This window comes from Eptatretus burgeri, chromosome 2 (assembly GCF_056783735.1).
Source record: "Eptatretus burgeri isolate ZD-2024b chromosome 2, Ebu_testis_v1, whole genome shotgun sequence".
Classification (NCBI taxonomy): Eukaryota; Metazoa; Chordata; class Myxini; order Myxiniformes; family Myxinidae; genus Eptatretus; species Eptatretus burgeri.
The window spans coordinates 105,963,596-105,975,156 of record NC_140962.1 but is presented as its reverse complement, the minus strand read 5'-3'; the positions used below and the strand labels follow the sequence as shown (position 1 = coordinate 105,975,156).

At 43.7% G+C, this 11,561-nt stretch overlaps 1 protein-coding gene across 6 annotated transcripts in view; it reads left to right on the top strand.

Annotated features, from left to right (window-relative positions):
• Positions 1 to 578: 578 nt before the first annotated feature.
• The window catches only part of TAF3 (TATA-box binding protein associated factor 3), a 111,642-nt gene continuing 100,659 nt past the window's right edge, over positions 579 to 11,561 (top strand). For 5 of the 6 annotated variants that reach the window (XM_085870602.1, XM_085870601.1, XM_085870599.1 and 2 more), the window contains exons 1-2: positions 1,547 to 1,811; positions 7,142 to 7,384. In XM_085870602.1, coding sequence (XP_085726728.1) covers positions 1,562 to 1,811; positions 7,142 to 7,384 — 493 coding nt within the window. In that variant the 5' untranslated portion in view covers positions 1,547 to 1,561. Of the gene's footprint in view, positions 1,064 to 1,546; positions 1,812 to 7,141; positions 7,385 to 11,561 lie in introns of those variants that run through there. The other variant, XM_085870600.1, reaches the window with a different exon arrangement.

The window sequence follows — 11,561 nt, the reverse complement described above, 5'->3', positions numbered from 1 at the left end:
TATATATATTGACATTTGTAAATCTACACATATACTATGTGTGTATGTATATGTGTGTGTGAGCTAGATTCTTATTAACTACCTCCGTTAAAATATCGTAGGTTTATGGGCGGTGTATTGGTTACGGCCTATATACAGAAATACACAATATATTTTTATATATATATATATTGACATTTGTAAATCTACACATATAATATGTGTGTATGTATATGTGTGTGAGCTAGATTCTTATTAACTACCTCCGTTAAAAGATCGTAGGTTTATGGGCGGTGTATTGGTTACGGCCTATATACAAAAACTACAAAACTACATACATACAAGTGATGAGCGAGATTCTTATGAACTATTTACACAATAATAGGAGATGATTTTATTTGTAAGGAGATAAAGTTTTAATATAACCCAATTCCAGATGCATTTTAAAACGGAAGCGTTAAGGCCAAAAACATCAACCGGCTCCTTCCAGGTTGTTTTAGTCGTTAATAATAAAATCGGTTCACATGACGCGAAATAACGCATCAAAGTGTGCCTGGGTGAACGGCACAAGCGGAGAAATCAAACGTCGCGCTTTTCTCCCTAAAACCACAAGCGATAACACACATGGCGGGGTGACAATACACCGGACGGAACGGCGGGTTCATTTGGTGTCGTTTAAAAACGTTTACGGATCATGTTTACTTCATGGCGCTCAGGCGTCGTGACCGCGAAACCATGACACCCACAACAATGTAACACGGGATCGTCGGAGGAGAGGCGACACGGGAGTTACAGGACGAAGGAGGGGACTTGGTTCGAGCGCTATGGCGGCCTAGAGGGGCCGGACATCGATCGCTGCGTGTTGTGTCCGTCGCGCCGTTGTTTTCTCCGAGGCCCTCGTTGCTCCATGGCGTGATTATGACGGAGAGCTACAGCCGCGCCGTACTGCGGGTCGCGGCGGCACAGATCTGTCAGAGCCTCGGCTGGGACGCGGTTCAGGTATCGGCCGTGGACATTCTCACGGACGTGCTTCAGAGATACATTGAACAGCTCGCACGCTGTTGTCATCGCTACGGGGAGCTCTGTAAGTCCTGTGGTACTGGACCGACTGTCGTTGTAGTGCGGGGTGGGTTTCGGGGTCCTCACTGCACGTCGGCGAGGGTCGGACTGGGGGGTCCCTCATGCACGTAGGGGAGGGTCGGACTGGGAGGGTTCCTCATGCACGTAGGGGAGGGTCAGACTGGGTGGGTTCCTCATGCACGTAGGGGAGGGTCAGACTGGGTGTCCCCACTGCAAGTTAGAGAGAGTTGAACTGGGGGGTCCCTCATGCACGTAGGGGAGGGTCGGACTGGGAGGGTCCCTCATGCACGTAGGGGAGGGTCGGACTGGGTGGGTTCCTCATGCACGTAGGGGAGGGTCAGACTGGGTGTCCCTACTGCAAGTTAGAGTCAGGTTGTTGGTATGCTGTGGGAGGAGGAGGAGGAGGAGGAGGAGGGGGTGAAGGAGTGGCAATATTACGGCAGGTATATGCTTTGGGGGAGGGATCTTGAGAGGAGAGGGTAGTTGGACTCAGCCAAGAGCTATGCCCTGTCACAGTGGGCAAGGGTGGTCTGGCTGCAGCTATGTACCTAGTGGTGGGTCATCTGACTCTGGGGGAGGTGGAAGGGGTCGGAATGCCTGTCCGTGCTGTCCGCAGAAGGGTAGGTTTTACCCGACAGGTTATCACAAGGCAGACCAACATATTAGCAGGTCCTGTTGTCCTGACAGCAACTCAAGCGAGTATAACTGGAACGTGATACAGAAAACTTCTAAAGCACGAGCTGATAAGTCAGGTGCAACGTCACATCTCATTGTTAATTGGTGACCACATCTTGGCCATTAATCCATTTAGAAAAGGACAATAAATGTTGGGGGTGGGGTGGTGGAGTGTTCCAACTGCACACACATGTTTTACATTATTTTGGCTTAGGTAGAACCTGTACAAATGTAATATGCAAGAAAAGGTTAGTCGGTGACAATGGACAGATTTTTTTTGATTTTTTTTGTGGATGCAGTGTCTGGGCTCATAGAGGAGCTGGAACATAGAATGAATCAGGACATGACAGAACAAAAAAAAATAGCAGAAACCCACCAACAGCAGGGATGAGGGACAAAATAGAGGGAGCCTTGGAGAAATGTGGGAAAGAAAAAGGGTTAGGGGAGGACATGGGGGGTGATGAAGATGGATACAGCTGCAAACTCGCAGGAATAAAAAAAAAATAATGGAAAGAGGTGGGGGGGGGGTGTAATGAGGTGGAAAATATGGTTTTACATCTGGAGGGAAGAATGGCACTGAAAACAATGTGGAGGTTCGTTCCACAGGTGGAACAAAAGAGGAACGAATGAGTGGAGGTGAGTGGTGATCCTGGATTTAGGTAGTTTAAACAGAAGGGGGTTGATGGTGGACCATGTGAGCGCTGCAGGAACCTGAGGGAGGTGAGGGACAAAGTATTGAGATAACAGAGGGTGCAAGACTGGAAAAGAGGTGGTGGAAGACAGAGAGCACACCGACCCGTCTGCGATAGTGAAGTGATAGGCCCGTAGACTCAGATTCATCGTGGGAGTTTCCAATAATCCTGAAGGCCTCGGCTTCCATGGCGTCTAGCTGAGCAAGATGTGAGGCAGCCAGTCCAGATGGGAGAGCAGAACTGCATCGAGCGGCGAATCAAGGCCCTGCTGTTGGATGTCGTTCAGGTGTGCCAATTAAATACTTTGCGCAATGGAGGACGCCCTGTCCGGCGGCTGGTTTTGGAGGCCAACTTTGAAGTGTGGTTTTTCCCAAGAAAGCTAATGACTGAACCGAAATGTTTGAATGAATGAGGATTTTTGACAAAAGTAGATGGGAGGGTGTGCCATGGGAGACTTGAGGGGAGAGATAGTGACAGTGTGGGACTCCTCAGGATTGAAAGACACATTCCATGGATTCCATTTCGTGCCATATGTTGGCTATGAGAGTAAAGGAAGCAAGTAAGCAATGTGTGGAGATGGCCTTGGATGCCAGAGGCAGAGTTTGGAGAGCAAGGCAGGATATCAGACTGTATCGAAAGTCGACTTTCAAATTTTTCAAATTTCAATTTTTTTTTTTCAAATTTCAAATCTTTCTTTCAAATTTCAAATTTTTCAAATTTTTTTTTCAAATTTTCATTTTTTTTCACCTTTTTTTTTTTTCTTTTTTTTTTCACCCTTTCAAATTTTTCACCTTTTGTTGCCTTGTAGCCTGGAATTAAATTGCATTAAATCAGACTTTTTCCACCTTTATTTACACATCGCAACCGACAAACAACTTCCGAGTGAAAAACAAATTTTACAAATTTCAGAAAATTAATTGAAAATACAGAATTGGAATATCTTGGTTGGATAAGTGTCCACCCCCCCCCCCCCTGAGTTAATACTCGGTGGAAGCACCTTTGACAGCAATTACAGCTGTGAGTCTGTTGGGATAGGTCTCTACCAACTTTGCACACCGTGATTGGGCAATATTTTCCCATTCATCTGGACAAAACTGTTCAAGCTCAGTCAAGTTATGTGGGGAGCGTTGATGGACAGCTATCTTCAAGTCATGCCACAGATTTTCGATTGGATTTAGGTTGGGGCTCTGATGAGGCCATTCAGGGACATTTATCTTTTTGTTCCTTAGCCACTCCAGCGTAGCTTTGTCTGTGTGTTTCGGGTTGTTGTCATGCTGAAAGGTGAACTTCCGTCCCCATTTCAGTTTTCTTGCAGCGGGCAGCAGGTTTTCCTCTCGGATTTTTTCTGTATTTCGCTCCATCCATTCTCCCTTCAATCCTGACAAGTACCACAGTCCCTGCATATGAGAAACGTCCCAATAACATGACGCTGCCACCACCATGCTGAACAGTAGGGATGGTGTTCTTTGGCTGATGTGCTGTGTTGTGTTTGCGCCAAACATAATGTTTTGCGTTTAAGCAAAAACGTTCCATCTTGATTTTGTCAGACCACAAATTATTTTGCTGCATAGCTTCAGAATCTCTGGAGTGGCTTTTTGCATACCTCAAACGGGACTCAAGGTGAGATTTTTTGGGTAATGGCTTCCTTCTTGCCACCCTACTGAGCAGGCCAGACTTGCGGAGTGCTTGGCATATTGTCACATGCACACAGTGGCCAGTCTTTGCCATGAAGGCCTGTAGCTCTTTCAAAGTTGCCAATGGCTTCTTGGTGGCCTCTCTGATCAGTCTCCTTGCTTGGTCATCCAGTTGGAGGGACGGCCTGATCTTGGCAGGGTCTTGGTGGTACCATACGCCTTCCACTTCTTCATGATTGTCTTGACTGTGCTCCAAGGGATATTCAAGGCCTTCAAAATATACTTATACTCATCCCCTGATCTGTACCTTTCTAGAATTTATCCTGGAGATCTTTTGGAAGCTCCTTGGTGTTCATGGTTGAGTCTTTGCTGTGAAATGCACTAATTAGCAGAGGAAATATGCAGGAACAGCTGATTTTATTCTGAAACTAGGGCACTCGGTGGAGCGCATTGCTCCAGCACGCAATGCGTAATCCAGTGGAACATATCGGGCCCAATATATTTTTGAAATATCATGCTATATATCATTTTCAGCCCCATCTCTCAATGGTGAAGAATCAATTTAAAAATTAAATAATTATCGTATCTGGATCTGGATTGGGATGTTCACTGAAATCGAATCAGTTCGTCCTTGTCACACACCCAACCTGTCCACCAAAATTCATCTGAATCCGTCCACAACTTTTTTGAGATATCCTGCACACAAACAGAGACAGACAGACCTACAGAAAGGGGTGAAAACATAACATCCTACCTCCTTCGGGGGTGGAGGTAATCATCAGAATCACTACAATTTGACACAGGTGGGGGCAAATTAACTTGTGTGATTTTGAAGGTGATTGGTTACACCTGAGCGAATTTGCAATTGCTATTAGAAAGGGGGGGGGGTGGATACTTATCCACCCAAGATATTCTAGTTTGTATATTTCTTTAATTTTCTGAAATTTGTAGAATTTGTTTTTCACTTGGAAGTTGTGGGTTACCGATGTGTAAATGAAGGTGAAAAAGTCCGATTTAATGCAATTTAATTCCAGGGTACAAGGTAACCAAAGGTGAAAATTTGGAAAGGGGGTGGAGACTTTCTATATGCACTGTATGTCCAGAGAGATGGCCCTGGTCTCATGTCTGACATTGAGGGCCCCCATCCATTGTTGGGTGAGTAGAAGCAGCATGTCCAATGTGGAGTGACCTTTTTTGAAACCAAATGGTGATGTGAGATGAGAAAATTATTGCAGAAAAGGAAGGATTATAGATCGACTCCAATGATGGATTTCAAGCTTTACTGAGGATCGGAAGTAAAGCTGATAGGTCTGTAGTGAAGGGAATCATTTTTTGCACCTTATTTATGTAGAGTGGTCACGTTGGCAGACTTCCAGTCAGATGGTATTATCACCTGGGGCAAATGATATGGTGAAAAGGGCAGAACGAGGGTGTACAAGAGCAGCAGAGCAGGTTTTTAGGACACGTGAGCTGATGCCACATGGATGATTTGCAGAATCAGTCGAGGGTTTCATAAACTGCTCCACCTTCTCGGGTACAAAAGACACAGTCCAGGAACACTTAGGTATGACTGTGTAGGGTGGGTACAGAGCGCAAGTGGTTGGGGACAAATGACTTAATTGTTTTTCTTTTTTTTACATGATTTAGGCTCATGGAAGAATTAGGACACAGAACAGACCAGGACACAACATAAAGGGAACAGCAGGAGAAAGGGAAAACACCAACATCAGGGCATAGGGAAAGGTAGATGGAGACGGACAAACAAGGGATGCAGGTAGTGATAAGGGTTAGGGGAGAATGCAAGCTCGGTGGACAAGATTGATTCATAAGTAAAATTTTGGGAGAGTGGTGGGGCTTTAACTAATGTAGAAAAGATAATGGCTTTGGAATGGGGATGACCTGAGATGGTGGGAAGCTGTGATGGTGTGGGGCAGGTTGCTGGGGGTGAGTGGGGAAGGGGGACATTGGAGGAAGTAGGGGAAGAAGGAAGATGGGAGGGGGCACGGTGTGTGGGGAAGCTTTGAGTTGGTGGTGTGAGGTGATGCAGAAAGAGCGGACATGAAGTGGAGGGATGCTGGGGGGAGAAGAGAAGAGAAGAGAAGGGGTGGTTTGGAAAGACGTGGTCATGTTGGATATGTGGGGGCGGGTCCTGGCAGGGAGGAGTTTGACACCATTAATGGATGTAAAGGCAAATTGATGGTTGTGTGCAGAAAACCTTTGAAAATTGGACTTCTCAAGATTCCCAATCTGGATATACGGAAAAACATGTCATGAGGAGGGTTGAAATGAATGGGTTGTTGAAGTGTTTAGTTGTTCAGGAGTTTAGGAGTGAAACAAGTTTGTAAAATAAACCTCGGAAGAAGGAGAAGAAAAAGAAGTTTAGGAAACTGTCCTGATGAAGAAGAACTCATGGGCTGTTCCCGACAGAAATAAGGAAAGTAAATCATTTTTCAATGTCTTTAAAGGAAGAAGTGTTTCATTAGATCAGGATTCATTTAATAGACATAATTGAGAACTGGAAGGGATAAAGAATGAACAAAGGAAGTACAAGCAGAATGAGTTTGTGATTTATTATTATTATTATTATTATTATTATTATTATTATTATTATTATTAGTATTATTGGAGGGTTTTCTTGTACCGAAGATGGAGAATAGGATAAAGTTGAGGAAGCTGAAAGGACAATACTTGGGAGAAAGAAAGTGGAACAATGGACAATTGGACATGGCTTCAGAGATCAACGTGGTCCATTCAATTTCCACTTGAACATCAGATCCCTGCATCATCGATAAGTTCTCAGTTGGGACATTGTAACCTGATTTGTACAGCAGTCTTGGTACCCATTTGATTGATCCGTGTAGGTTCGATGACTTAAGATGTAAATATATCAAATTATATGTATTATGTTGATTGTTTACTCTTGATTTTAATTCTGAATGTATTCTCGAAGTTTATTTTTTTTCTTCCTAATTTTATGTTTACTGTCTTGAACCGTCCTGCTTTTTCAAGAAGATTCATGATTTCTGTTGTGATTTCTCTTTGTAATCGGCATTGTTTGCCTTTTGGATCCTGTGATGGCAGATGGACGGACCAACCCAGATGTCGAAGATGCTGGGCAGGCATTCCAGCTGATGGGGGTTAACCTCGTCGAGCTCGAAGACTTTGTGCAGAATTTGGAACCTGTTCCATTCACTCACATCGTTCCTCAGTTCCCCGTGAGCAAAAACAGCGTTCTGCAGTTCCCTGCTCCGGGCTCAAAGGACTGTGTTGAGAGGAAGGATTTCATTTATTCCTATTTGCCGCCTCTTGTCTCTGCTCAAGAAGGTAAGTTGCACCTTTTTTGTTCTCTGGTTAAACATAACTAACCTAATGAGTTGATTAAATATATTGAGCTAATTTTTTTTAAAATATGGTTCATGCCTCTCTTTCGGAAAGATATTCGGTGTGTCCAAAGGTACTCATCCTCACGCCCTTTAAAATAAGATCTATAATACTTGACAAAATGTTCAGGTTTAAACTTTATCCAAAAGTCCTGCAAACATCCACTCTGCTTGCACGGGATGTGCAGCCCAGCTGAAAATCGTGCAGATCACAGGGAATAAGGACTGTGCCATGTTGGCTGTAACCATTGATTATAATCTCAATGATGCACTTGTAATTGTTGCAAGTCATAACGGTCAATCTACACAATGAAAGGCAAAGGTTGGATGGATTTGAAAATTTAGAAAAGGAGCAGAAAGGAAGAGGAAATGGATCGAAAGGAGATTCACCAAGAAACCCGATTAAAGGTTGGAGAAGAAAAGGGGAATGCATGCGGCATTGAGGAGGATGTAGCGGAGTGGAGGAGTGTGGGAAAATTCCACCATGTTTAGGTATTTACAAATGTTATGTGCACTAGAGGGCACATTGCCCACCAAAGGTACCCTTCTTGGCCCATCTACTGTGGGCAATGTATTGCGGCATAGTCTTGGAAATACACTTTATGATTTTTGTCACTTTTTGAAAGAACTTTTATTGATCACAACATATCATACTCCATATAATAAGATAAAGGAAGATGATCTGTCATACCGGCTACCACCAAAGCTGGCGCTATTTCTGCCACGTGTCAATTTTAGAGTTTCGGTGACATCCACGTTTGCTGCATTACATTAAGATGGCCCCGAATGTAACTCTGTTCTGGAAAGCAATGGACCGAATCTTCATGTCATGCATTGTTTATTTTGTGTATGTCGTGCAGCGTTTACAACCTGACCAAGTGCTGCTGATATTTTCTCTTTGAACGCATTCCTAAACTAAACTCCATTGCAACAGCCAGGAGAACTCTCTTGTTACATTATTCTCGGTTTCCATGAACCAAACCGAAGAGGCGGAGGGTTATGGGTGAGCAACCATGACGGGTCAAAATGGGTGAGCAAGTGCAGTTTGCATTTTAGTGGAGAAATGAAATCGTATATGTGATCATTGACCCTCTATAGTTCCATGGTTACTGAATGGATTTAAGTAGTGCAGGAATACAACTCAAAAAGTGTCCATCTCTATGGTTGAAGTTGAAACTAACACATCTCATGGATGAAAAGCGTGTAGAGATTGAATCCACTGTCGCTCTTTATTGTGAAGCATGCTCAAGCTCAACATGCATTTACCTTTCGATCAACCTGGTTTTGGATTCCAATTTACCGGTGGAGAAACTCCGACGACACAACCGTCTTCACCTGGCTGGTTGTTGGCAATCGTCGAACACAGGGGAAATAGCACCATCGATATCTCTCTCCTTTAAAACAAGGCCAGCGTCTGCCATATTTAAATAAACTGACCCCGTATATATCCCACAATTCCTTGCAGTAAACATATTGTGATGTCAATAGGTCTGGGGGCCATTGCTATGCATTATATATGACTTATTTTTTGGGAGAAAAGTGTCTTGATCTACTAATTGGCAGCCATGACCTTACTGAGGCTCTGATCATAAAGCACTAGAAATCATTGCCTGTACTATTTTCCTCGTGATAAATTGTCGAGTCTTTGCCTAAAACTACTGCGCAAGCAGCGAACACAGCGTTGGGGTTTAACTTCTTAAACAGTGATATAAAACTGATGAATGAGCAGGAATTTGGCATTTGTCCAGGGTGTTGGCGTCACGCAGCTTGCCTACTCTTCAGCTTGCCGACTCTTCATGAACGACACCGGGGATCTTCAACATCTACCGAGTAATGCCGGCAGATGGGATTTCCGTTTAACGTACATACGAGGGATGGCACACGCGTTGGTGAATCACCCTGCCTGTAAAACACCGGGAAAATAGTTTTTAGCTGGGTTGGGTTTCAAACACAGGTGTGAGAGGTGAGTGTGCATACCTTTTAGGGTGCTTTTATATATAGAGGAAAGAATGTAAATGAGTAATGGACGTAGCTTATGGAAGCTTTTTATGATGACAAACTTTCAGCAAAATATGCCTTCTTCTTGGTCTTCCTCAATGAAAGTGAATGTATATACAGTGCCTATAGAAAGTCCACACCCCCCTTTCAAAATTTTCACCATTTGTTGCCTTATAGCCTGGAATTAAATTGCAATAAATCAGACTTTCTCCACCTTTTATTTACCTTTACGTAACCCACAACTTCCAAGTGAAAAACAAATTCTACAAATTTCAGAAAATTAATTAATAATACTAAACCAGAATATCTTGGTTAGATAAGTGTCCACCCCCCCCCTTATAATAGCAGTTGCAAATCAGCTCAGGTGTAAGCAATCACCTTCAATATCACACACCAAGTTCATTGGCCTCAAAATTTGTTAAATTGTAGTGATTCTGATCACTACCACCACCACCACCACCGAAGGTGAAGGAGGTCATGTTTTCACACCTTTCTGTCTGTTTGTCTGCTTAACTGTGTGTAGGATATCTCAAAAAGTTGTAGACGGATCCGGCTGAGATTTTGTGGATAGGTTCGGTATGTGACAAGGACGAACTGATTAGATTTTGGTGAAGATCCGGGTCCAGATCTAACTTCAAGAATTTTTTTGGTGATTGTTCACAATTGAGAGATTGGGCCAAAAAAGATATATAGCACGATATCTCAAAAAGTTTTGGATGGATTCAGACGAAACTTCGTGGACATGCTGGATGTGTGACAAGGAAGGATTGGCTCAATTTTGTTGAAGATCCGAATCCGGATCTGGATCTGATAATTTTTAAAGTGATTCTTCACCATTGAGAGGACCAAAAACGATATATAGCATGATATTTCAAAAACGTATTGAGCCAGATATGTTCTTGTTGGTCAGGCATTACATGGTGGAGGTATGCTCTCTACCGAGTGCCCTTCTAGTTTCAGAATAATATCAGCTGTTCCTGGAGGTGTCCTCTGCTGGTTAGTGCATTTCACAACAAAGACTCAACCATGAGCACCAAGGAGCTTCCAAAAGATCTCTGGGATAAATTCGAGAAAGGTACAGATCAGGGATCAGGGGATATAAGAATATTTTGAAGGCCTTGAATATCCCTTGGAGCACAGTCAAGACAATCATGAAGAAGTGGAAGGCGTATGGTACCACCAAGACCCTGCCTAGGTCAGGCCATCCCTCCAAACTGGATGACCAAGCAAGGAGACTGATCAGAGAGGCCAACAAGATGCTATTGGCAACTTTGAAAGAGTTTCTAGGCCTTTCTAGCAAAGACTGGTCACTGTGTGCACGTGACAACAATATCCCAAACTCCTCAAGTCTGGCCTGTACGATAGGGTGGCAAGAGGGAAGCCATTACTCAAAAAGCCCACCTTGAGTCCTGTTTGAAGTATGCAAAAAACCACTGGAGATTCTGAAGCCATGCTGCAAAACGTTTTGTAGTTTGACCAAACCAAGATGGAACTTTTTGGCCGACATGCAAAACTTTACCTTTGGCGAAAACACAACACAGCACATCACCCAAGGAACACCATCCTTCTCTGAAGCATGGTGGTGGCAGCATGATGTTATGGGGATGTTTCTCATCAGCAGGGATTGGGGCAATTGTCAGGATAGAAGGGAAAATGGATGGAGCAAAATATAGAAAAATCCGAGAGGAAAACCTCCTGCCCTCTGTAAGAAAACTGAAATGGGGACGAAAATTCACCTTTCAGCATGACAACGACCTGAAGCACACAGACAAAGCTACACTGGAGTGGCTGAGGAACAAAAAATACATGCCTTTGAGTGGCCCAGTCAGAGCGCCGACCTCAATCCAATCGAAAATCTCTGGCATGGCTTGAAAATTGCTGTCCATCAACGTTCCCCAAACAACTTGACAGCTTGAGCAGTTTTGTGCAGAAGAATGGGCAAATATTGCCCAATCAAGGTGTGCAAAGTTTGTGGAGATCTATCCCAACAGACACACAGAAATAATGGCTGTCAAAGGTGCTTCCATCAAGTATTGATTCCGGTGGGGGGGGGGGGTGGACACTTATTCAACCAAGATATTATAGTTTTGTATTTTCAATTAATTTTCTGAAATTTGTCGAAT